The sequence below is a fragment of the Bipolaris maydis genome, assembly GCF_028858645.1.
Source record: "Bipolaris maydis strain C4 unplaced genomic scaffold PSV08scaffold_15, whole genome shotgun sequence".
Classification (NCBI taxonomy): Eukaryota; Fungi; Ascomycota; class Dothideomycetes; order Pleosporales; family Pleosporaceae; genus Bipolaris; species Bipolaris maydis.
The window spans coordinates 436330-462002 of NW_027093871.1; the positions used below are offsets into that span (position 1 = coordinate 436330).

The following is a 25673-nucleotide window of genomic DNA, read 5'->3' on the forward strand; positions in this document are numbered from 1 at the left end:
CAATCTCGCTCCATCACGACCGCAATCGCTGCACCTGCCGGATTTGCAAACCCGGCGCTTCTCACGCTGCCGGCCCCTTGTTCCGGACGCCTTCCGCAGCCGACTCATCGCCTCGCCGTTCACGAGCCGACCAAGGACCACCCCACGCCGACTCCATCGCGCCCTCGACCTCCGCCACTACACAGACCCCCGCAATCATGGCTCCCGCCCGCAAGAGAACCACCAACATTGCGCGTCGCAGGCGGACAGATGACGAAGATGAGAGCCAGTCGGTGGCAACTCTGGCCGACGACTCCCAGAGTGACGCCTCGGTGCTCAGCGATGTCGATGAGGACGCCGATGCCGACAACAGTGACCTTAGTGAGGTTGACAGTGCCCCCTCCCTTACCCAAGGAAAGCCAAAGCGCAAATCAAATGGCCCGCGTGATGCAAAGCCTCGACAGAATGCTAGCCAGCGGCAACCTTCTCCGCCCATTGCTCGCTCCGACGTGGCTTTCTCCGCTGTCAAAGAGACGGAGATCATGATGAACGGGCTCCAGATTGGCGAAGATGGAAATGAACCCGACGAGATTGACTTTGAGACTGGTACGGCAGCACCAGAGACCGCGCCAGCTGTTGGTGTGGCGTCCTCGCGGACAGAGACGCTGGCGGAGCGCCGGCGGCGGGAGCACGAGGAATACAAGAAGAAACGCGACTCTGACCCGGCTTTCATCCCCAATCGCGGGGCATTCTTCATGCACGACCAGCGCCACGCACCCGGTCAGAATGGCTTCAGGCCCGCTGGTCGCGGAAGGGGGCGGGGTGCTCCCATCGGGGGGCCCTTCTCTCCAGCAAAGTACGTACAGGCACAGAGGATCGAGCTGGAGCTCTATACTGACATTTATCATAGTATGAGGCCACAGCCTTCGGAGGCTACTGACTCGCCCTGGCAGCATGATCTGCACGAGACTGTCAATGCACCGGGCTCTCACGAGCAGCCTGGCCCACCTCCAGCCGCTTCCCAGCAGCAACCACCCAACGCGCCCGCCTTTGCCTCTCGAGTACCCCCGGGGTCTAACCAAAAGCCTTCGCAAGCTCGTAACTTCTCCACGACGGTTCATACGCACAATGCCATGGTTCGGGTATTCTTGCCAAACATGAAGGGCCCTATACAATTCCAGAATGTACCTATCAAGCAACATACCCGCCTCCCCAATCACAGACCCCCACTCCGTCGCGACAAGCCAGTCCGTATCTCACTTCCGCCTGCCCCGCCGCGCTATATCTTCCCCACAGTTGAGCGCTCCTTCATCTTCATTCCGCGGGCACTCCGGCCCAATCAACAGGGCTTTGGACGGGGACGGGGTAGATTTGGATCCTTTGGCGGAGGCTTCTCGAGCAGGCGGACAAGTGCATACGGAGGTAGTGTATACTCGCCGAGCGTAGCAATGAGCAGGCGGTCATCGATTGCACGCGAGATTGGTCGTGAAAACCTGGTCTCTCCTGCTGGCTCCATCATGTCACGCAATGGCGGGTTCGTTGATCCCAGTCGTCCAGTGGTACGTCTTCCACCTGGAGGTCCCAGGATGTCAACTGGATCTTCCATGATCTCACCTACAAATGGCGCTGTTCAGCCTCCATACCCGCTCCCACAGAAGCCGGCTTTCCGAGAGAACTGGCAAGGTCAGCTCCCCATGCACCAGCCTCGTCCACAAAAGACTGTGTCTGTTGCTGGAATTGAGTCGCCAGCGTCGTTGAGTTTCAACCCACCCCAGCAGCAAGAACAGCAGCCTTTCCATCAACAAGTGCCTGCGCACATCAATGGAGCTGCCCCTGCTCCCGATCAGTCATTTTACCAACATGGACGCCACGCGTCTTATCCAAGTCAAGTATCTACGGGAACTCCACTCAACAATATTCCCGAACGGGCTATCCATGCGCCAGCCTTCCAGCCTTATACTCAGCCTGGTTTTCAACCGCAAGCCTTTGTCCCACAAGGCTACTACTATCCACAAAACAGTGCACAGCCACAATACATGGCTCCGGCGGGTATGGTACCTATGTTTGTTCCTGGCGCACAGCAGCCCGGTTATGTCATGCCAGTATCTGCTCCCCCGGTCGCTGCTCCACCAGCTCCTGCCGGTCAATCCAACATGGTGGCTTACGAGTCCAACGGTATGACATACTACGTCGACTCGGCTCAACTTTACCCGGCCCCACCGGCAGAAAACTACGCTCAGCCCAACTATGCTGTTCCGGGCATGGGAGGCATGATGACGCCAGGCCCCGATGGTGCCTACTACTACCCACAGCAAATGCAGCCAGCAGGCTACTATCCTCAACAATGAATGACAGACTATATCTCTCCCCTGTATCTCTGAGGCCTATCGTCTTGTCTTGCACATGTTGCTCACCATTATCCGAATTTCTCATTTGCAATCAGCATGGCGTATCTGGGTTCTTGGTTACGATACCTGTTGTTTCCCGGACGAAGCTCGTTTCTACAGTGCATCTTAGTTATCCACTTAACGACAGCGAGCGGCCTCAAAAACTCAATAGCGAACTTTGTGGGAGGCGGCATCCGGGTTTTTTTCTTCTTTTGGTGTTTTTCATTCTTTGAATCTCTTCTCTTGTTTTATCCTTTTCTGGTTCAAAATCTTTTACTCACAATAAATGACCGGCTTATGGATGCATGGTGTTCTGCGTTGTCGCGTTTTGTGGTTTAATCGGTACGGTGGGCTTTCATTCCTTTGAGGTACCTGTTTGTTGTGTTAATCAAGCATCATTCTAGTTCCTTGCCTTTTGATTTATCAGCGTGCTTTGAGTGCTGGCTTGCTTCTTGTTGTATGATGTTGGCGTGTAGCGTTGTATTCAAGCACTGGAGGATGAGGCAAACACGTCTTGGGAGATTTGCTTTTAGGCACGGGATGTCTGTTTAGATAATTCATTACTGGTTGATAGCCTCATGGCTTTGAAGCCGAGCAAAGTTCAATCTACTGCTTCTCTGTGACGTTGGCTGACCATGGACAAAACACGTGAGCTGCATGGTCGGAAAAAGCAAGTGACATCAACAGCAAGGCTTGGCGCGCAGCAGGACGCTAAGCACCTGGTTCGCCGCATCATCGCCTGCATTCGAGGCAGCTCTCCATCAACCACCATCTCGCAAATCGCGTCCACCCATCAACCCCCGAGACAAGCACCCCATCTTCGAAGTCTTGTCTCTCGACCCGCCATCATGGCGCCCACCAAGGACACCATGTTCCGCTCGGCGGACATGTCCCTGACCCAGCTCTACATTGCCAATGAGATTGGTCGCGAGGTCGTCTCGGCCCTTGGAGAGCTTGGGGTCATGGATTTCAGAGATGTAAGTTTTATGGACATGTTCTGCAGCTTCTAGTGCAGCTTGTGGATGCATGCGATGGGACACGAAGCTCACAAGCGGTGACAGCTCAACTCTGAGACAACGGCCTTCCAACGTACCTTCACCCAGGAGATTCGCCGCCTCGACAACGTAGAGCGTCAGCTCCGATACTTTCGCAGCCAGATGGAGAAGTCCAGCATCCCGATGCGCTCCATCTACGACTTCAACAACCCATTCACCGCGCCCTCGGCCTCGGAGATTGATGAACTTGCGGACAAGAGCCAGAGCTTGGAGCAGAGGATCTCGTCTCTGAATGAGAGTTACGAGACACTGAAGAAGCGTGAAGTGGAGCTCACAGAGTGGCGTTGGGTGCTAAGGGAGGCTGGCGGCTTCTTCGACAGGGCGCGCGGCCAGACTGAGGAAATCAGGCAATCTGTCGATGACGATGACGCGCCGCTACTCCAGGATGTTGAGCAGAATGGACAAGGCGAGTCGGGCGCTGAGCGCTCCTTCACCGTCATGAATATCGGTTTTGTTGCTGGTGTCATTCCTCGCGAACGCATCGCCGCCTTCGAACGCATCCTGTGGCGTACTCTTCGTGGTAACCTGTACATGAACCAGTCAGAAATCCCTGAGCCCATCATAAACCCTGAGAACAACGAGGAGACCAGCAAGAACGTTTTCATCATCTTTGCTCACGGCAAGGAGATTATCGCCAAGATCCGCAAGATCTCTGAGTCGCTCGGTGCCGATCTATACAGCGTGGACGAGAACAGTGAGCTGCGCCGGGACCAGATCCGCGAAGTCAATACTCGCCTGGGCGACCTGGCTAGTGTCTTGAAGAATACCAAGTCTACGTTGGACGCTGAGTTGACTGCGATAGGACGTAACCTCGCAGCATGGATGGTTGTCATCAAGAAAGAGAAGGCTACGTACGAGACACTGAACAAGTTCTCGTACGACCACCAGCGCAAGACGCTCATTGCCGAGGCCTGGGCTCCTACCAACTCCCTTGGACTGATCAAGTCAACCTTGTCGGACGTCAATGAGCGGGCTGGTCTTTCGGTCCCAACGATTGTTAACCAGATCAAGACCACCAAGACGCCACCGACGTACTTCAAGTCGAACAGGTTCACTGTGGGCTTCCAGACCATCATTGACGCTTACGGAACCATCAAGTACCGCGAAGTCAACCCTGCTCTGCCAGCCATTGTCACGTTCCCGTTCATGTTCGCTGTCATGTTTGGTGATGCCGGACACGGTGTTATCCTCACTCTTGCAGCAATGGCCATGATTCACTTTGAAAAGCGACTTGAGCGCAGCAAACTTGACGAGCTGTTTTCCATGATGTTCTACGGTCGTTATATTGTCTTTATGATGGGTATCTTCTCCATCTACACCGGTCTCCTCTACTGCGACGCCTTTTCTCTTGGTCTGCCCTGGTTCAAGTCCATGTGGGTGTGGGACAACGACGGCAAGGGCCCAACTGCAACCCGTGTCGAGGGCTACACCTACCCATTCGGTCTGGACTACCGTTGGCACGACACCGAGAACGACCTGCTGTTCTCCAACAGTTACAAGATGAAGCTCAGTATCTTGCTCGGTTGGTGCCACATGACGTTCTCGCTCATGTGGTCGCTTGTCAACGCACGTTACTTTAAGACGAAGATTGATATTTGGGGTAACTTTGTCCCTGGTATGATCTTCTTCCAGTCCATCTTCGGTTACCTCTCCTTTACGATTGTGTACAAGTGGTGCATTGACTGGCCTGCCCGCGGCGAAAGCCCACCTAGTTTGTTGAACATGTTGATCTACATGTTCCTGAGCCCCGGTACCCTCGAGGCTGGGACAAAGCCGCTCTACCCCGGCCAGGCTACCATCCAAGTCATCTTGGTGCTGATGGCTCTTGCTTGCGTTCCTGTCCTGTTGTTCTTGAAGCCGTTCTACCTTCGCTATGAGCACAACAAGGCGCGTGGTTTGGGTTACCGTGGCATTGGCGAGAGCACTCGCGTCAGCGCTCTCGACGATGATGAGGAAGACGGCCGTCCTTTGAACGGTGGTCGTGACAGCTTTGGAGATGATGACGACGGCATCGCTATGATTACACAAGACATTGGCCATGGCGAAGAGCACGAAGAGTTTGAGTTTAGCGAAGTCATGATCCACCAGGTCATTCACACGATTGGTAAGTTTAAGGCATATTTCTTTGATAGGAGGAAGCTTTTTCTAACATTTGGGAATCAGAATTCTGTCTCAACTGTGTGTCGCACACTGCATCCTACCTCCGTCTGTGGGCCCTGTCGCTCGCCCATCAGCGTCTGTCGATTGTGCTGTGGGAGATGACGATGAAGAATGCGTTTGCTTTTACGGGTGTTGCGGGCGCGTTTGTCATGGTGTTTGTGTTCTACTTCTGGTTCGCACTCACGGTGGCTGTACTGTGTGTCATGGAGGGCACGAGTGCCATGTTGCATTCGCTGCGTCTGCACTGGGTCGAAGCCATGAGCAAGCATTTTATTGGTGACGGTGTGCCCTTTGAGCCGTTTAGCTTCAAGGTGCTCCTGGAGGAGGATCCTGTAGAGTAGTATTCGTTGTCGCGTTCAGTCTCTTTTTTGTTTCTTTCTGTTATCTTTTTCGTTGGGGTTAAACTGCGTATGTATAAGTTGTGTATGTAGGACTAAGGAAAGACTGTATTCGCTCTAGAGATTACGGGACTTTTGATTTTAGTCCATTTATGTGATCCATGGCTCATGTTAGTCCTTTCGATATGTTTGAGATGAGAAAGTCGATTTTGCCTTTTTTTCCTGCAACTTGTTGATGACTTTCTTTCATCCGAGTTTTTTATTTCTTCGACCAAGTTGAAAGGAAGAAGATGTGAGAGTGAGAGTGAGATAGAGAGCCGTCTCAGTCCCCCCTTCCTGTACCGTTGCCAACATGCCCAGTTTCTTGGGATGTCATGATAAGCCTTTTGCCGAGCGAATTGTCAGACATGCATGATGTAACAGCCCGTACCTGAGAAAAAGAAGAAGTTTAAAATAAGGGGGGGAGGGGGGATAGGTGAGATTGGGCTATGTCAGGCACAAACAAAAAGGAAATCTGTGATGAGGCATTATTCTGTTACACAGGCGGGCCGTGTTAGCAAAAGTGCGGTGGGAGCTTGGGAGAAGAAACAAGGCGGGTACCGATACGATGAGGGAGGGGGGGGGAAGTGCACGTAGCAGATTGGGTCCTGGTCTCTTATCTTCTGGCGGTGGGAAGTACATATAGGTTGATTGATAAAGTAGGTGAAGATGTATGTACGAACGACGAGCAAAGCAACATAGCCGATGTAGATTTCAGAAAACGCGCAGTCAAAAAATTGGCTTTTTGACATGGATTAAAAGGTTTTAGCGTAGAAACTACCATACATACATGATACAATACCGATCCCGCCCCGCCACGCACACACACACACACACACGGCCAGACGCCAACGTGCCAGCAGCGCCAAGCCGCCCAATGGGCCTCCCTCCGCTGCCACCAATGGCCCAGAGGGTTGTGCGTACAGCATGGGACATGGGATATGCAGGTATGCGGGTATACGATGCGAGGTTCGCTGTGTCCCCTTTGCTGCAGAAGCATTCGCTCCGAAAAACGTCGTGGTCGTTGGGTCGGGGGGAGTCGTGTTGCGTGCCCCACCACAGAGGCTACCTACTTACTCCACAGCCCGCGAGGTATTGCCGCGAGAGCGGTGAAGAGAGAGATAGACAGAGAGCGAGAGTGAGGGGACAGGGGGTTGTGTGTGTGTGCCATTGTTGCAGCTTGCAACACGCCAACATGTTTCTTGCCCTTCCCGTTCATGAGGCACTTGATACCAGGCTAGAGAATGGTTCTGCGCCACTTGTGGCCTGGGCTCTTCACACAACTCTAGTGTTGCCATGATACCATGGTGGTGTATGTGGCTTAAGTGACATGCCGTTTTTATCCCCGGTAGTGGCTGGGAGCAAAAAGGCCGCGCAAGGGCGGTCAGAGAATAGGGTGGAGTGCATTTGGGAAATCAGACTAACGTGGTTTGTTGTTACGCCATGTAACGGGGGTGGTATTGGGTTGGGTAGTAAGCCGCCGCCGCTGCTGCAGCGCAGCCCCCCTCCCTAGGGCTCTTTTGCCACGGGGCATGGATAGCTACCAACCAAACGACCAAAATATGCATGTTACGAGTCCGTTGGTATGCACCTTGTGCGGTGCGCGAGCCACAGCGCCGCCCCCCCCTTCCCCTCACCCCTCACCCAAACGGCGAGATATAAAGGGCCGATGGATGGGCAGGTGTGGGCTTGTTTGGTTCGATTGAAGACGCCCTTTTGTGTTCGTTGGACAGGTGTCGTTTTTATTTGGTCTCAGGCTCACAATTGCGCCTAGTTAACTTGCCTTGACTCTTTTTCCCGCATTGTGGTTCGGGGGAAAAGCATTAAAAGCCTCGTCTGGGATCTTGTCTCTGGTCTCTCTTGTCCCTCTCGGAAGTCTGCCCTCCGTGACTACCGATTTGGGTCCTGGCCTTATTTTGCTCCCTATTTACTTTACATACTCCTCTCTTCATTCCTCCGATCCTTTTCCATCGCCCTCAGCTCCTTTCGTCTCCATCTAGATCCTCGTTCCATACCTCGTAGCAACAATGTCTTTCTCGGCGGACAAGGTCAGCCATTTGAAGGGAGCGTTTTCCCAGCGCCGCTTTTCGAGTTCAAAGGATCCTACTGAGAGTGGTATGTATATTTCTGTCTTTTTTTCTCACCTTGAGCCCCCTGAAGAGAAGGCCAATGTTGGGCTGCCTACGTCATCCTCGAGATTGAGGCCCGGGTCCTAGCATCGGAGGCATTGCAACGTCGGTGTGGATGTGGAGCACCGAGGGAAAATTGGGGCCATATCTGATAGAAGAGGATCTATCCATTCAAAGCCCGCATGTTTGGCAAAAGGTTTATCCTATCTATTCACCTCCAGTCCCTTTCCTGCATGTTTGTGTAGGCTTAGTTGGGAATTTTTGGGGTTCTTTGTTTTTGCTTTTTCCCGCTCGTTATCCGCCCCTCACTTGGAGTACTACCCCACGACGATTTGCAGCCATGTCCCACGCACGACACGAATCAGGTCTCGCTTTTCCTTGAAGCCTTCATTCAAAGGGACATATACACGCAAGCGACGAATTTGCTGACAGTCAGTTAGAGCTTGGCTCCTCCATCCATCGCCAATTCCGCCAGTCACACGAAGGCCACAAGCCTCACGCCGGTCTCGACGCGACGCGCGCCTCGACGGGTGTCGTTTGGACATCGGAACAAGCATACAAGCACGGTTTCCTCGAACACCCAGAGGAATGGGCCAACCTAGGTCAGGGTGCGCCTGAGGTCGACGACAGCATTGAGGGCTGCTTCGAGAGGCCGAGAGAGGTGGATATTAGTGCTCACGGCAGAGAGTACGGTCCTACCGCTGGTATCAGGCCGCTGAGAGAGGCGGTTGCAACACTATACAATGAGCACCACCGCAAGTGGCGCAAGAGCCAGTACACATGGGAGAATGTAGGCCAAAACGGTGCAATTCGTCTTTTGGCAGAAATGGCTGATTAAGTATAGGTTTGCATCGTCCCTGGTGGACGTGCTGGTTTGATCCGTATCGCTGCTGTGCTGGGCAACTGCTACTTGGGTTTCTTCATTCCCGGTACGCTGAAGGTGTCGATATATGCCTGGTCTCATAACTGACATGTACAGATTACACCGCGTACAACGAGATGTTGTCGCTTTTCCGAAACATCGCCGCCATTCCCGTCCCTCTAGGCGAGGCGGACCAATACCACATGTCGCCCGACAAGATTGCAGAGGAAATTGCCCGTGGTACCTCTGTCATTCTCACATCAAACCCCCGTAACCCAACCGGCCAGATGGTCACCAACCCCGAACTCGCCCAGATCCAGAACATTTGCAGAGATCGCGCGACTCTGATCATGGACGAGTTTTACTGCGGATACAACTACACCACCAACTGCGACGGTACCGTCATCTCGGCTGCTGACAACGTCGAGGATGTAGACGAGGACGATGTGCTCATCATTGACGGTCTTACCAAGCGATTCCGTCTCCCCGGATGGCGTGTAGCGTGGGTTATTGGACCCAAGGAATTCATCCAGGCCATCGGCTCCTGCGGTTCCTACCTTGACGGAGGCTGCAACGTGCCCTTCCAAGAAGCCGCCGTTGAGATGCTTTCTCCTCCCCGTGTCCGCAACGAAATGCGCGCTCTGCAAATGCACTTCCGCACCAAGCGCGACTACGTCATTGGCCGTCTCCAGGAAATCGGCTTCAAGTTCCCCTACATGCCCAACTCGACTTTCTACCTCTGGCTCGACCTGTCTAACCTTCCCGAGGGCATCAACGACGGTCTCAACTTCTTCCAGGCTTGTCTCGAGGAGAAGGTTATTGTTGTCCCTGGTATCTTTTTCGATCTCAACCCCAGTAGGCGTAGGGACCTGTTCGACTCGCCTTGCCACCACTTTGTCAGGTTGAGCTATGGCCCCCGCATGGATGTGCTGGAGAAGGGTCTGGACTCGATCCAGAGGATTGTGACAAAGTGAGTTTTTTTCTTTTTTCTGCACACGATGAGCATAATGACTAACTGTAAAATAGGTACAAGGAACAGCCACAAAAGCATCGCGCTGTGTCACATAGGCCCCGCGGTACTCCCATGTAAACACGCTATCGATGTGTAATTGGGTGTCATGGTACAGGACTTGTTTGGAATAGGTGATTGGGTCGCCTTAGAACTTGGTCTGATACACTTAGAGTAGACTACGTGGAGGAATATTTATCACATGAACTATTCATATCAATGTGCCAATCTGCTTGTTTCGTTGTACCTCAACACTTGTATTATTCCAAGCACTTGTTGCATTTTTCTCCAAGTGGACCTATCCATTTTCGCCCTTGTTGGCCAACATCATCCCAAGGAATGCGACTAAAAAAGACAACAAAAGGGCGAACCGGAAATCCCATCTCATATCAATCTGCTTAACAACAACCACTACAATATCGTCCTGGTCCCGTTTCCTCCATATAACCCTAGCCCCCATATCCGTTCACTCGTATAGTCTTCCTAGTCTTCGTCTCTTTTCTCTCTCTCTTGTCCTACTTCTCCTTTTCCCTTTGAGAGAAAAATGCAATTTCCGACAACCCAAACCCCGCAATCCCTTATTGGGAGAAGAACCTTGGAAACGGATATATGTTTTTGGTAGCGAGGACCCAGCCAGAATTTTTCCATGCGCTTTTTGTCTACCTGAATATCTGTTGCTGCTTTCTTGCTTGTGCCGCCCTTACTCTTCGTCGGATGTGGTCCAGCAAACGTCGGCCAACCGTCAAAGGGGCTGGTCAATCTGCATCGAGTAATGCATCTGCGACATCGTCAATCAAGAAGCCGTAGCGGAGCTTCGTCATTTTCGTTTGCTGCTCTTCGTGTACGTTGTGCTCATATCCCTATACTTATGGGTCCGATGGTCGATATTAGGCTTCTTGCCGCCGCATCCACAAAAAAACACTGCATATATATCCACCGTCCGCATCAACGGTCCCAGTTGTTCGCAACACCCTAAACGTCTCGCGCCCTATAAACTTCTAGTTCTTCCTGGGGCATGCCGTCTACATTGTGCATTCGAACGCCCTGCAGATACGCATTGTCTCTCTCGGCGTGCACTTGTGCATGGATGGTTATTCCCGTAAGTATATCAAGAATCAGTAGCTGTGACGGAATGCCGGATTTGGTTATCTTTATGTGTATATACTGCTCTTCCGACTTAACTCAGCGGACAATATGATATGTCGGTAGATCTTGACGATGTCTTCGAGGCCGATCTGGATTTTAAGTTGAATACGTAGAGGGATGAACTAGAGGCGAAGAGGCAGGTCGGGAGCTGCGAGTAATGATAGGCCTGGTAGTAGTGTCCTTGCATAGGGATAGTGGGGGGCAGGCTTTGTTTTGCTGCGCGGTCGGAGTAGGCGAAATATTTAGCTGCGGCTGTACATCGTAGTACTAGACTTTGGGATTGTTGTTGCGACATGTTCGGCCACGAATCAAGCAAAACGTCTCGGCGTTGAGGTGGAGTCTTGTTCAGCTATTTTTCCTATGTTGTGGCTTCGTGGGAAACAACGATATATGGTTTAGGTTGTCGTAGTTTCTGTGAATGAACGTCGTAGAGGGACTATGTATAGCGGTAGTGATGGTGACCGGCATGTTTGGACACGCCTTGAGCAAAAATATTTTGTCGGCGAGGTAGGATCTTCTTCTGCTCTTTTTGTTGCATGATCGCTTGGTGTAGAACAATGATCTAGGTTACTTCATGGTAGTCATTCTATATGTTCTCACTGAGGGAGGAAGTATACTTGTCAATGGTTGTGACTGGGTACAACGACTCGAGTTCTCATGGCACCTCACTCCACCGTTGTTGGGTTCGTGCACTGTCTCCAGTTTTCGTTTCTTTTGGAGATGTACACTGGGCCTGTAGATGGAGTGGAATGTTCTCCATCAAAGATTTCTGCAACAGTTCGAGGTGGGCATCAAGTTGCTGGTTCGCGGCACGCAACTCGAGCTCTTGCATACGAGCCCAAATAAAGTTGTGGTGGGCATGCACATCCACGTTATCAAGGAATATATCACCTCTTAGAAGATTCCAGTACGTGCTTGAGGGTGCTATCAACTAGCACATTACTCTGACTGGTGTAGTTTTGCGTTTTTCGTTATCGTTGGAATATTCTGTTCATAAGAGCCAGGAGTAATGTTGGTTTCTGTCGTTATCTCCCGCACTATTCTTGACAATGACTGGGTTCTCACTGCTCGTTTTATGAGGCTTCGTTATGCTGAGTGGCGTCTGACAAGAAAGAGGCGGGAGTGAAAAAGATGGGAGTGGTGGTGCATAGGCGTTGGTGTGAATAACTGGCTCGACGGACCGAAGAGTAGAGTGTGTAGATATTTTAAAGTGATTCAAAGGCTCGGTGAGTGTATGTTGTGATTTCCGGAGCAGATGAAGAATCTACTTGCCAGGTTGTATCTGTGTGATGGGTGTGTATCCAGCTGGTGATTTCGGTGACAGCGGGGGCACCTGTCTCGAAGGGGCCTCGAAAAAGACAGCGTTAGAAATAGTTGGATTTTGCATAGAACGACAGGAAGTTTTACAGCGATTGTGGTGAGTTTCCCGGCATTAGGAAAGAAATGAACGAACGCCGTCATCGTCACTGCGCATCGACTTGTGAAACTGGTCATACTCGGCGCGAGCATTGAGAACAGGGTGGTTGTATATATATTTCATAAAGCCTTCTTGGGCTGCGTGAAGATATATGTGTAGAGAGCGACGTAGGGAAAAGAAAAGGTTTGTTACATATATGAAGGGCTAAGAGCCGTGTTGCTGTTCTGAACACACCAATCTCAGAAAGCACAACCTTTGATAAATAGATTCAAAGCCCATGGTTTGTACAGTCCCAAGTTTTTAGAAATTTCGTGAAAAGAGTTTTTGGTAAAGAACCGAAAAATCAACAACAGAGCAATCAAAATGTCACAAGCACGGTACAAGCACGGTACAAGCACGGTACAAGCGCATTCTGGCAAGAAAATCTTTCTGTTTTCCGCAATGCAAGAATAATATCGTAGTCTCGGTAACGCAATCGTGACATAATAAATACAAGATCATAAGTGGAAAATACGGGAAACATGGGTATAATCAATATTGCACTAAGGACACGGTAACTATGACACCACAAATGCAGGAAAACCAAAGAAAACGAAAAGCAAGGCATTACAATCACGCCGCCACAAACTTGTTACCGCATTCACAGCACCATATACACATGATCATAGCCATAATGTCCTACTTTAAAATATGATCAGAAGCGTCCTCAGCTGAGAATCATCCTCCGTCCAATATCTGTCATATACCATCACTGCTATTCGTTTCCTATCTCGATCCATAACTACTTGCAATTTACTTTGCGCTATATATGTGTTTGAAGATCATGGCAGAGCTTCACAACAGTCTCCCATGTCGTATTTGCCCATCACGTTTACCAGACAGACTACACGCTGGGTTCATTCGATACTTCTCCAGACCTCAAGAAAAGGAGTCAAGAATCTGGAAGAGACGATACACCACACTTCATGAATCCACTCGCTATGCCTTCTACGCGTCTATATCAATTTTTGCGTCATTCATGGCCTTGGAAGACGATGCTGATTGTAAATCTGGCTTGGCATATAACCATCATGATATATTGTCTAAGGCTTCAGTAGGAAGAGGGTGGCCTGGGATAAGTCGGAAAGGGCTGCTCTAAACGTTGCAGATCCCGCCATACCAACCGCCTGCATACGCCGTTCACCATAATCCTCAATCTTACCTTCCACCTTACCCGTTCGCCCCGCAAGCTTCGTTTAGTGATCCTCAAGGCTGGTTGAAAGATCCCGTTCAAGACTTGATGAATGAGCACCCTACATCAATCGTACCTGGGACCAGTCCCTGCCAAGTTTATCTGCTTTCACAAAAGTTTAAGGGGGTATATACACCCAAATATTTGTGGAATACTCGATGTCTGTCGCCCGCAGAACGACCCGACCTCTACGTTTCGTTTGGGGTATTCGGTCACAGCCTAACATACTGCACGAGTCTTAAGATGAAGATCCGTAGGGACGACCGCTTAACCTGGTCCCCTTAAGGCTCTATGTCGACTATATATGCATTGACTACGACCCTGAGTTCCACGAGGTGTCTTCCCAGGCTGAGAAACGAATTCAGACGGTGCAGAGGGAACTGTGGGAGGAGAATATGCAGGAGTGGGAGGACAAGGGGGGCCGTGGCGAGAAGCCCCAGCGGCCTGCCCTCTCCACCGCGGATCCCACAGCCTACCATAATGCACGGATCCTATATACCTTCCCCAATATCCTGTCCGCCATCGAACAGTGGCAAGCCAAGCACCCCGCCGAGCCTCCGATCATTGGCGACCAGTGTAGCTGGGGCAATTCGCTTGGCTCGAAAAACGATCGTCTCCATCAAGCGCTCGTTCCTGTGGACCATAGCCAAGGAGGCTTATCGAGGCTCAGCCAAGATGGACTACGTCCTCAAGACGATCAAGGACATCGGCTGCCAGAAGACGACGATTCCCCACCCCGATGCACAGCGCGCAGCTAACGGGGAGACGTTCTCATACCAGAGAAAGTACATTATCGCCAGTAGCCTACGGCTCTGCCGCGCGCTGCTCTGGTGCAGGATTGTGCAGGAAGTTGGCGAAGCGTGCGTCATCAGCGTTATAGACCGCGCCGACGGCAACGAGACAATAAATGGCTAGAGAAACCGCTACATGCCAGATACCTACGATCTCAACGACAAGGTCTAGATTATAGTCGCAGCGTTGGGCGTCATCTACCAGTCCGTCACGCTAACGGAAGGGAACATCCTCCACGGACTGGAGTCACCCACGAACAACTTTCCAAACATGATCAATGCGATTAAGGAATCGCTTGGCTTTTGATGGTTGCGAGCCAATACGGCGACATCATTAGCACTGTTTCAACTCCTGTAGTGATTGCTTCATCAACCCCGTCATGGATTACGGCCACATGCTGCTTGCTCCACATCTTCACAATCGGCACGAGGCTTTGTTAGTAACGCATGTGACAATGCCATGATCATGGATGTGGACATATATATAGATACTGAGAAGGAGATGCCGATGGATGAACACTGAACACATGGGAGGTATTTACGGAGACCTCTCACGGACGAGAGAACTTTCCGCAAAAAGGGGAGCAGATGTTACTATGGCAAAACTTCATATGTCGTGTATGAAAATCAGACAATCGATACCACAACTAAAATTATTACTATGTATCGTTTCTCCTGACGCAACATGTCCAGCATTCTCAAGACAACGCACTCGTGCTCCACACACTTGGACTTTGGTGAGCAATCTACATGTCTAGTCATCTGATGTAGTATAGAGTGTGAACAAAAATGATCTTTTGCTACAAGACGAGGTGCAAGAACAAATACAGTACAAATACAAATTTGCTCAACAACCCATGCAGTCATTTCCCGTGTTGAGACTTGTCTATAAATCGCTTCCCTGTCGCACACCGGTAACTCAACCAGTACCAGCCAATAGGACCATCAAACTGAATGTGATCCGCAAATAACGGAGAGACATCCTCTCCCCGCATTGCCCGCTCGTGTAATGACCAGAGTGCCGTGTGCTACCTTTTCCTCCTGGAGAGGGAAAGTGAGGGAAAACTATCTTCGTCGGTACCTTCACTACCGACATATTCACTGCTAGTATCTTCACTACCAGTATCTTCCCCTTCGGCTGACCAGCAGTTCTCATCGCTGCAGTTGCAGTACATAGTGTGTTGACAACTCCATGATGAGGCTGATGTGGCTTTCTTTGTACCGTTTTTCTTAGGTGGGCTGTAGTAGCCTTCGTCCAGAGAATCTTCACTAGCCTTTTTTTCTTTTCTACCATCATCGCTGGCACCACTTTTATCGTTACCATCATCGTATCCAATGCTGTTTGCCTTCGCTCTACGTCCGATTGTGCTCTGAGCCTTACCGAAAGTTGGACTTGGCGCAGCAGAGCGAATGATTCGGCTAGTCTTTTGAGAACGTTGTGCAGTGTGTTTCGGAGAAGGATTTGACTTTCGCGAAAGAGGACTGTCTATTAGACGTTCGGGGTGCGACTCGTGGGATGCAGATCTTCTGCTTTGCTTTATCGAGTCACTATTAGGACTTGGAAAACCCTTAGGTGTTGAACATCCCCTAGCTGCTTCAATCCATCGAGCAAGTTCGTTTCTGACCTCTCGGTTTACCAATTCATGCATGTTCTTAAACACCATGCGTAGGACAAAGACACCCCACGAAATTTCCAATGAGGTTGCCCATATACATCGCATAACCACTTCCCTCTCCTAATACATGTCAGTCCCCGTGCAAAATGTGAGATATGTCCTTGAAAACTTACGGGCGTCCTGTATGTAAGCCAGAGCTTGACGTCCGCACCAACACATGTGAAAGAGAAGATGACAAGAGCTTCCGGACTAGGGTCGCTCTTCTTCGAAGCTAAACACAGCTTCTCCCGTATGCTAAGGGCGGCGGCAGAAGCATTTGCAGCTTGACAGTAGCACGTTTTTTGTACATCAGCGTACCCGAGAGCTGATTTTACCTCAACGACAGCCCACGGGAAGCACATGAGATCTGAACCACGCATTTGGTCCCCCGTGTGCTTTGAAGAGTTCCATTTCGCTAGGGCTTTCCGCGGTGAGGATAATACACCAGCTCTTCTAAGGTCGTGTAGCGTTTGAAGGCTGAAATTCCTAGCCAATCGGTGGTTGATATATGGTTTGTGGACAGGGTCGTCGATGTCGATGATGGGGAATCCGTAAGTAAAGTCTGGTACAGGACACGTCAAGGTATTGTTGTCGTTCCCGGACTCAGATGTAAATGAATGGTTGAATTCATTCCAGGAAGTTTCTTGATGCCTGAGCGATGGATGAGTAAAACGAAGCTGATGTATCAAAAAGTAACTCACCGCTCCCAACCTAGAATCATGTTGCTTGTCTCTAGTTAGCTATGATCCATGCCAAATGACGCAGCACTCACTTGAAAGAGTCAGAGCTATCGTTCCCTCTCTGATAGTCAGTGAAAATATGTGTCTGCAATACGTTTTGCCAATCGCGCTCCTGTGCTTTCTTTTGGCGTAACTCGACGAATTCTTCTGAGATTCCAAGGCAAGTTTCCAATTCATGCGATAACTTCGAAATGGCAGTATCAGCTTTTTTAAGACTCTGTCTCCGTGAAGGTGCAGTCTCAAAATCCTTCTCGTTAGGTTGCAAGTCCCACCTATCGACAGAACTGTTGGATGACAGAGTACTATTGGTCATGGTTTTGTACTTTTTGGTCTTGTCCAAATCAAGGATATATGTAGCATCGCCCTCAAAGTCGTATTCAGTGTTGCAAGGAATTTTTGTCCGCCGGCGAATAAGAAGCTGGTAAATTGGCTGGAGCCATTCTGGTAGCTCGTCAGGAAGGTGGACCTGGCTAAAGAAGAAGATATTATTTTCTGCCAGATCTTTCCCATTGATTTTGGGTTTCTTAGCACTTGATGTTGGTGATAGCATCTTGACAAGGAATGATAAATCTGTTGTGTGATTTCTTCCGGCTACGGTGTTACTTTAAACCATTTGTTGCGATGTCAGGGTATGAATGTAGGCCTGCGGCACAGCTGTTGAGTGAGCGAGGCTGAAACAGCATCAGCGAGGTGCCTACCACACCAACCTCGATGCCATAGCCTCCGACATGGGGGACTAACGGTGCTACTGCCAAATCAGACTCTTGAAGGATATTCATGACTAGCAATGCGCACTTGATCCTTTCTCCAAGACCAATTTGATGTAATTGAAACGTGGAGTAGCGTGGCTGCACTCCGCCCCCCGAGGCTCGTGCGTACGTATTATTATTATTATTATTATTATTATTATTGATTAACGTCCTGTCTCAGCTGGTAGGCTATATAAGACGTGCAGGCTATGCCTACAGGTAACTACGTAGTGCTATCAATTTGGTGTAGGTGGGGGAGGGGGCTATCTAAATCGAGGTGAGGCTCGTGGCCTAGTGTGGAGGAGGGTAGTAGGAGGTCTTGCGGGTGAGAGGAGAGGTAAGTTGGGTGTAGGGCGAAGGCACCTAGTGTAGGTGTTGTCCTAGTTGTCGAGGTTTCCTTTATACCAGGCCTGCGTTGCAGCCCTAGTTTCCTTAATAAAGGCAATAGTAGCCTGTACGCCTACTGTAGTATCTAGTAAGAAAGCTAGCGATAGGGGGTCCTTTGTAGTTTCTTGCATCTTCTTCCTAGCCTCCTTGTATAGCGTGCAGCTAAGGAGGATATGTGCAGGGTCTTGAGTAGCTCGATAGTTGCAGGGGCAAACTTTAGAGTCTACTTTTCCTCGCTTGAATAGGAAGTCTCGTAGATAGCAGTGACCTAACTTAAGCTGATAGAAGGCGCTAGAGGCTTCTCTACTAGTAGGAGGAGTAGCAATCTGCTTTCTAGTCTTCCACTTGTACCTTGCGGCGTAAGTTGTAGGATTTAGAGTAATAGCTTTTCTCCTGTATTGTCCTAGATAGCTAAGCCACTCTCGCTCGCCTAGCTGCTTTATTCGTGTGCCTATTACAGCTAGGCTCGTCCTGCTAGAGCTAGGATCTAGCTTTGTCGCCTCCTTTGCTAGCGCGTCTGCTCTCTCGTTTCCTATAACGCCCTGGTGTCCTGGTACCCACTGTATGGTAGGTAATATGCCTTTTTCTTGTAGCTTTTCTGCTGCTATAGTGCATCTAAGTTGCCACTCTTGCCCTGGGTAGTCAGAAGCAGTCTTTAGTCTGAATATTGCAGCCTGGTTATCTGCATATACTCTAACTTCAAGGTAGTCGTCTGCTAGGTCAAAAGCTTTCTCTAGGCCTAGGGTAATACCCTCTAGTTCTCCGTTGTAGACTAGCTGGTTGTATCCTATATTAACCTTTTCATAAGCTATGAGACTAGCTCCTTTGTAGAAAGCTACTCCTACTCCTATACCCTTGCCTTCCTTTGTAGCTGAGGCGTCTGAGTAGATCGAGAGGAGATATTCGTCTTCTAGAAGCTCCTTGTGGTGCTTTGCTTCGATTTCCTTTGACTTCTTAGATATATTAGTCTTGTAGGGCATTGTAGAGCTCCAGGGCATAGAGGCGTAGTGCTTGATCTCCTCACTATCGTCCGATAGAGCTGTTGAGATAGATCTAGTAATACGCTCTAGCTGCTTTCCTTGATTACTAGTGATAGCAATATTAAGAGGGTGGCTAGGAGCTAGCTTTCTTGCTCTAAAGGCGTATTGTCGTAGGGCGTTGTTAAGTCTAACTCTAGGAGGACATAGAGCTGCTTCTACCTCGCTAGGTATGGCAGGTGAGGTTCTGAAGGATCCTAGGATCTTTCTACAGGCTTGGTTCTGCAGCTTCTGTCTCTGGTTAAGCGCTGTCTGCTGCTCCCTCCAGAAGATTTGGCAGCCATAGTCAGCTACGCTGGTGATGCAGGCTAGGTAGAGCTGTCGTACTGCTCTAGGAGAGAGGCCTTTGTTTGAGTTAGCTAGCCTGCTAAGGCGGTGGAAGGCTGCGCTAGCCTGCTGGTTTCTAATAAGGCTGTGGTGCTTGAATTTGAGGCTGCAGTCAAAGTAGACACCTAGCCATCTAACTAGCTCCTTAGACTGTACTATCTCCTGATTAGGTAGAGTAAGTACTCTAGCTTGATCCTTTCTTGATCTTGTCCAGTTTACTAGTTCAGTCTTTGAGCTATCGAATTGGATGGCTGACTCCTCTGCTAGTCTAAAGAGATTCTGAATCTCCTTTTCTAGTAGCTTGATATTCTTCCTTACTGACGTAGATGATATTGAGATCTGGAGGTCGTCTATATAGGAGGAGGAGTAGATATTCGCATTAGTCTGAATTGCATTGAATAGTGGTTTTGAGTAGATCAGAAATAGGATGGGCGAGGCAGGGCTTCCTTGAGGGGTTCCTGTCGAGATTACCTGCGGCTCCTCAGTCTGTCCGTCAAAGGACAGCTGCAGTATTCTGTCCTCTAAAAAGGACTTTGTCCAGGCTAGTAGGCAGCAGGGGAGGCCTTGATCTTTCATGACTTCAAGAAGCTTGTTTTTTGAGACGTGATCGAAGGCTCCTTTGATATCAAGAAAGATAGTAGTAGTAGTCTTCTGCTTTCTTTTCTGCTGCTCGTGCGTACGTAGGATCGCGGTTTTCGTGATCTTTTAGGGAAACGCTCATTCCATGAAACACAAGGTTACACAAACTCAGGAACTACTGCCACTTCGGTATATGAAGAATTACATAACAAAGATAACCAGAGATTGTAGGTGAGTGCAGAACGGGCGATACTGATGCCGTACACCCCCACGCCAACCACCTCTCACTCCCTTGTTCACGCCGCTCAAGACAGAGCCAGTCAGACTGTAATTTTTCTAATACATAGAAGGATCTAAGAACGGATAACACGGATGTAAGTCGCAAAAGCGATGCGGAGCCAGTCCTACACTTGGTTCAGCCACTTCGTTATACTGAAGCAGTCCCCTGAGCATGACTGTGCTCGTGCGTTCAAGCTGTCATTGCTACTATCTATAGTGTGTAGCGGAAGAGTACTCCGGGTCCATTGGCTACTCCTTCTACACCGACAGCCTGGTCCGACTTGTGGTTGAGTCTCTGAAGCCAAAATCGAAGGGTAAGAGACGCAGCTGCGCAGCAGAGTAGCGCCACAGTCAACACGATGCATCCCATACGGTAGAGACTAGACGTGTCGGTCAGTTGAGTTTCATGACGAGAGTTATGTGATACTTACGGTGCACTCCACTCAGGGTAAAGGTATGCAGTGGCAATGTTTGTTGCATTAGATACAGCTGTAGCCAAGGCAAGTGCCACAGCTCTCTTTGCCTTTGGGCGCGCAACAGTGGCAGAGACCCAGGGCAAGATGAGCTGGAAAGCTGAAAACGAACCCATAGCTTGCAGAAACATGGCGAAATATCGAGGGCCAGTTTGATGCGTTGACATGGAAATGATTTGCCCAACGGCAGATATCACACACGCAGTGACGATGTGGAAGCAATGTTCACCTGTGCGTCCTGAGTGCCACGAGTTGAGGATCGAAAAGAAAAAGGCCAGGAAATAAGGAGGCGCAGTAAGCAGCAAGGTTTGAACACGTGGGAATCCGAGCGTCTTGACAATGGATGGGAAGAAGTAAGTAAAACTCATAGAAACAACGGCACAAGTTTGTATGAAGACCAGTAGTGGCTAGATGTTGAAAATAGTTAGCCCCGGAAATTTGAAAGCGTCCGAATCTTCTTGTGAACAAAGCTACTTACCACTTTCGGGTCAGAAAAGGCCTGTTTAAGACCAGTGAAAACGGACTCTTCAACCTCGTCTGCTACACCATCGTTCTCGCGTTCAAGACGCCATTGAGCCATAGCAGTCTCTTCAGCTGACAAAAACGAGGTGTTCGAGGGGTAGTTTGGTAAAAGCATATACCCACCAAACGCCACGATGATCGTAAGGGCACCTTCGATAATGAAGCTAAAAGTGTTCAAGTCAGATTTTACTCATTTGAACATCATACCGACACTCACATCCACCTCCAAGAAGGATAGCCACCCAGCCCCTCCATTCCATCAACGATTCCAGCCGCAATAAGACCACCAAAGGCTGACGACAGCGTGTACCCCGAGTAAAAGGTTGCAATGCGACTAGGCAACTCCTTCCGCGTGTACCAACAGGAGAGGAAGAAAATACAACCGGGGAAATACGGTGCCTCTGTGACGCCAACTAGAAACCTCAGAGCCACCAATCCAGCATGATTTTGTACAAAGCCGGTAGCGCCAGACACAATACCCCATACTATAACGACAGTGGGTAAGTATAGTCGCGGTTTGAAGATTGACAGAAGCATGTTCGATGGCACCATCATGGAAATATAACCGGCCCACAGTACCATTACGGCTGTTTGGTATTGCACATCGTCGATGCCTAGCGATGCTTCCAGGCCGCCGAGACGAGCATTAGCGATGGCGTTTCGGTCGAGGACATTGAGCAAAAAGAGGACGATTAGGATGGGGAGAGAGCGCAAATCAATCTTCCGGACGAGTTTCTTCTCTAACGATGCCAGTTGCTCGGGCGTGCAGTGGCGCAGGATGTCAGGGACAGGGCTGTGAGTGTCATGTGTAGCTTCGATCTGCCCGAATTCTATCTCTTTCTTCCTAATTGAGCTTCTATCCGCGTCCATGGTAGGTGTATAGATGTACTTTATATTCAAAAATGTAAATGAAGTGCTGACCCAAGTTGCAGAGGATTACCATGTAACAAAAACCGTGACAACGAGTTTATTATTTATAAAGCCGTATTTAGAAAACGGTTGATTTCGGGCGTAGATAGTTCCCCGCGGATATAACACCCCCGCATTATGCGGGTGATCTATACCGTATGGACTGGTAGGATCACTAACGCCTGCTATGCGCGTGAGCTGTAAGCCAAGGCTGTGGATCACGGCGTTTTGGCCGAGATGGACGGCGCGCTTAACGTGTGTCCTAGACCCACTCTCTCTGATGATACTTGAGATGTACACAGTACATAACTCGGACGTCGAGTTATGCGGGTCTGGAATTTTTCTTGTTTTTCTCTTACACTGTGAAGACATCAGAATAAGCAATTATTTAGTCCTAAATAACAGACATTAAGCGAACATCGCAACTATCCGCTTTCGGCCCGTCAGGGCAAGCTGGTTAAAATAGAAGCATTGCGAATTAGTAAATAAGCTTCGGTATTTGAAGGATGCCAGAAATTCATTCAACTCTCTTTGATCTAGATTAGTAATGATCCCTTTCCTATGCTCGCAAGCAATAATACGAGCTTGACAGGTGATGAAGGGCTCTGGGATGAAGCAGGGTGTCCTTTGGTTGGATGGTTTTGGAAATAAGAGACGTAATAGTGGGTATCGTTGCCAGGCGTGAATCAATGTTCCCAGATTGGATGGTGCACAACGTCTTTTCTTGATAATGGCATTCCTAGCTGTCCCCGCAATTCCTAACACCTCAGCTCTAAGCGAATATCTGTGAATATGCAAAACACGGGGGCACCAAGATTGCTAGGTACATTGACAAATCATGCCGTCCAAGCGCATCTCGTATCATCGAATGCCTTGAGAATGATTGCAGTGGAATTGCTAGGACCTCAGCTTCATGGCGAATTCTCCTATTGAGCAGATTACACCCTTATCGTATGTTCTGGAACCATTCGGGTGCAGCGCACAGCGGCACAAGGCTATGGTGGTAGAAGCCCAAGGATTCATGAGCATCGGAGGTGATGGTGGTGAGACCATTTTTCCAGATCCACACTGTGTCTGGCGTGCCGACCCATCCGCGACAACAACGGATTTTTCAAATCGGATATCGACCATAAATACCAGTATTTAGGACGCAATATGCGCTCGATTACTCGATGCCTGGTATACTGGTCAAAGTCTGGCGAGAATACTACGACATGAAAGTCAGACGATGCTCTATGGTGCCTGGGGCACGAGCCAATAGGACATCCGGATCTTTTCTCGGCCCGGTACTAGCGCGCAGGTACAATATGAGTTCCAGAAACTTCTGCCTCAATGCCCCCTCTACATAATTCCATTCTCCAACCCGCCTTTTTAATTGAAACTGTTTATTTTCTCTTTCTCAATCTCTTCAGCTCTCCGATTAGCTTCCTGGGGCATAATTTGTAAGTAGTGCATTGTACTTTTCCTACATTTGAATGATGAGACACAAGCTGGCACCAGTCTGAGAAGACTTGTACTCTTTGCATGCGGATCAGCTGCATAGACTTTGTAGTCGCCCACTGATATCTCTTCGATATATGCGTTCTTTTGATCAGTTTGACAGTGTTGAAGCTGACCAATTTGCAATAGAAAGTTACCAATCACCCGACGCGCGCTCTCTCTTCGCTACCATGGTCCTCCACAACCCTAATAATTGGCATTGGGTCAACAAAGACGTCTCAGTGTGGACGCGCGAGTATCTTGACAAAGATCTTGCGCAAATATCTGCCGAGAAAAATGGCGTGACAGCAAAGATTGACAAGGTGGTGAGCATGGACGGAGATGTCGATGTAAGCCAACGCAAGGGCAAGGTCATCACCATCTTCGACGTGAAGCTGAAGTTGGAATACTCAGGTATGTCATTTTCCTAGTTGCACTCCTCTTGGGCGAGCTGACTCGGTCGGCAGGCAAGAACAAGGAGGGCGAGGAGACCAGCGGCACTATTACCATTCCAGAGGTCGCTCACGACACCGAGGAAGACGAGTATGTCGTATGTTCCCTGCGCTTATCTGCTTTCCCAATATTTGTATGACGTTACTGAATCAATGCTGACATTTTGGTAAAGTTTGAGGTAGATGTTTACTCTGAGGACAGTAGCAAACAGCCCGTAAAGGAGCTAGTACGCTCTGACATCCTACCGCAATTGCGAAAAGCCTTTGCAAAGCTCGCGCCAGCGATCATGGCCGAGCATGCAAAGGATATCCAGCATGCGCCAGGCGCCAACCCCAGCACCAACTTTACGCCTGCCAAGGTTTACTCGAGTTCAAGCGTGAATAAGTCGAGCAGCTCCAAGGCGGAAGCAACATCTTCCCAAAAGAGTAGCTCTGGTGCAGTTGTCAACGTGACGACAATCACAGACAGCGCAGAATTCCGGACAGATGCAGCCAATCTGTACCAGACTTTCACCGACCCCCAGCGTCTTGCCGCGTTCACACGGGCACCGCCTAAGAACTTTACAGGTGCCAAGCCTGGCGGCAAGTTTGAGCTATTTGGCGGTAACGTCAGCGGAGAGTTTACCGAGCTTGAGGAGCCGACGCATATTGTCCAGAAATGGCGACTTGCACAATGGCCCGAGGGGCACTACTCGACGCTGTCTATATGGTTTGATCAGAACGACATTGATGCAGTGACCGTGATGAGAGTAGAATGGGCAGGCGTACCGGTTGGTCAGGAGGAGCCGACCAAGACCAACTGGGAGCAGTATTATGTGCGAAGTATCAAGACGACGTTTGGCTTTGGCACGGTATTGTAGACGGCCAAGGCTCGGTTGCATTGTATTGCGGCACGGGAGTACAAGGCGTTGGAGGGTTTTACGAATGCATACGAAGTGACGGACCCGAAAGGGCATGAATGATAGGCATGATGGTAGGTGTACTTAGTACATGTAGAAACAATCCAAGAGGTCTGATGACCAATGAAAGATGATTACTGTGCACGATAATTTGAATGACGTGAGGGTGGCTTGTGCAGGTAAGACGGAAGCTTAATCGTCATTTGCCCGCTTGTACGATGCCAATCACCAAAGTCCAGACAGGACGGATCCATTGACTGAGGTGATAGATATGGATTCATCTGGCGTGCACAAAGCTCAAGTCAAGGTCGATGAAAACGAAAGTGATTTTTCTGAGCATGTGCATTGGTCATGTCGCTCGTTGCTGTGTTGTGTTACTTTTTGGCGTCTGCTCAAAGACGTGGCAGTTTAAAGGGGTCGACATTGCAAGTGGGAAGCAGAGGCAGGTGTGGATAAGGTGGTTGTTGGATGAATAAGCAAGGCACGTGCGGACGGTGAGTAGCCCACGCCATTGGGTGTAGATGCTGGTACGGACATGGCTATTTACACATGTGTTTGCATATGTGTACAGATGCAAGTACGTATGCATGCATATGCGTACGTAACTAAGTATATGGAGTCGAGTATACACGGGGTAGCACGA

General features: G+C 49.7%; 8 protein-coding genes across 8 annotated transcripts; 6 read left to right on the forward strand and 2 right to left on the reverse strand.

The window, feature by feature from the left end:
- Positions 1–197: 197 nt before the first annotated feature.
- On the forward strand, positions 198–2394 carry PSV08DRAFT_230343 (CASC3/Barentsz eIF4AIII binding-domain-containing protein; the record flags this gene model as incomplete). The annotated part of the gene is made up of 2 exons (XM_014225456.1): positions 198–835; positions 890–2394. The coding sequence occupies 2 exons, from the start codon at positions 198–200 to the stop codon at positions 2325–2327; spliced, it is 2076 nt and encodes a 691-aa protein (XP_014080931.1). The 3' UTR covers positions 2328–2394.
- A 28-nt stretch (positions 2395–2422) lies between these two features.
- On the forward strand, positions 2423–2654 carry PSV08DRAFT_332044 (uncharacterized protein; the record flags this gene model as incomplete). The annotated part of the gene is made up of 1 exon (XM_066092741.1): positions 2423–2654. A coding segment is annotated over one exon (230 nt), but the record flags the coding sequence as incomplete, so codon positions are not given.
- A 548-nt stretch (positions 2655–3202) lies between these two features.
- PSV08DRAFT_209618 (V-type ATPase, V0 complex, 116kDa subunit family) lies at positions 3203–6139 on the forward strand. The gene is made up of 3 exons (XM_014225458.2): positions 3203–3343; positions 3428–5525; positions 5585–6139. The coding sequence occupies exons 1-3, from the start codon at positions 3215–3217 to the stop codon at positions 5920–5922; spliced, it is 2565 nt and encodes an 854-aa protein (XP_014080933.1). The 5' UTR covers positions 3203–3214; the 3' UTR covers positions 5923–6139.
- Positions 6140–7686: 1547 nt separating this feature from the next.
- On the forward strand, positions 7687–10177 carry PSV08DRAFT_209623 (pyridoxal phosphate-dependent transferase). Its single transcript, XM_014225459.2, has 5 exons — positions 7687–8073; positions 8528–8877; positions 8932–9016; positions 9067–9919; positions 9976–10177. The coding sequence occupies exons 1-5, from the start codon at positions 7986–7988 to the stop codon at positions 10037–10039; spliced, it is 1440 nt and encodes a 479-aa protein (XP_014080934.1). The 5' UTR covers positions 7687–7985; the 3' UTR covers positions 10040–10177.
- A 3362-nt stretch (positions 10178–13539) lies between these two features.
- Positions 13540–14667, forward strand: PSV08DRAFT_374249 (uncharacterized protein; the record flags this gene model as incomplete). The annotated part of the gene is made up of 4 exons (XM_014225460.1): positions 13540–13614; positions 13669–13956; positions 14010–14328; positions 14399–14667. 4 exons carry the CDS (start codon positions 13540–13542, stop codon positions 14665–14667), a joined length of 951 nt encoding a protein of 316 aa, XP_014080935.1.
- A 904-nt stretch (positions 14668–15571) lies between these two features.
- Positions 15572–17488, reverse strand: PSV08DRAFT_355944 (uncharacterized protein; the record flags this gene model as incomplete). Its single annotated transcript, XM_014225461.2, has 4 exons — positions 15572–16279; positions 16333–16849; positions 16900–16923; positions 16971–17488. 4 exons carry the CDS (start codon positions 17486–17488, stop codon positions 15572–15574), a joined length of 1767 nt encoding a protein of 588 aa, XP_014080936.2.
- A 3019-nt stretch (positions 17489–20507) lies between these two features.
- On the reverse strand, positions 20508–22161 carry PSV08DRAFT_374251 (major facilitator superfamily domain-containing protein; the record flags this gene model as incomplete). Its single annotated transcript, XM_014225464.2, has 4 exons — positions 20508–20676; positions 20728–21176; positions 21248–21455; positions 21509–22161. 4 exons carry the CDS (start codon positions 22159–22161, stop codon positions 20508–20510), a joined length of 1479 nt encoding a protein of 492 aa, XP_014080939.2.
- A 1379-nt stretch (positions 22162–23540) lies between these two features.
- PSV08DRAFT_332076 (activator of Hsp90 ATPase) lies at positions 23541–25162 on the forward strand. The gene is made up of 4 exons (XM_014225465.1): positions 23541–23642; positions 23830–24093; positions 24147–24229; positions 24305–25162. The coding sequence occupies exons 2-4, from the start codon at positions 23871–23873 to the stop codon at positions 24989–24991; spliced, it is 993 nt and encodes a 330-aa protein (XP_014080940.1). The 5' UTR covers positions 23541–23642; positions 23830–23870; the 3' UTR covers positions 24992–25162.
- The last annotated feature ends 511 nt before the right edge of the window (positions 25163–25673 follow it).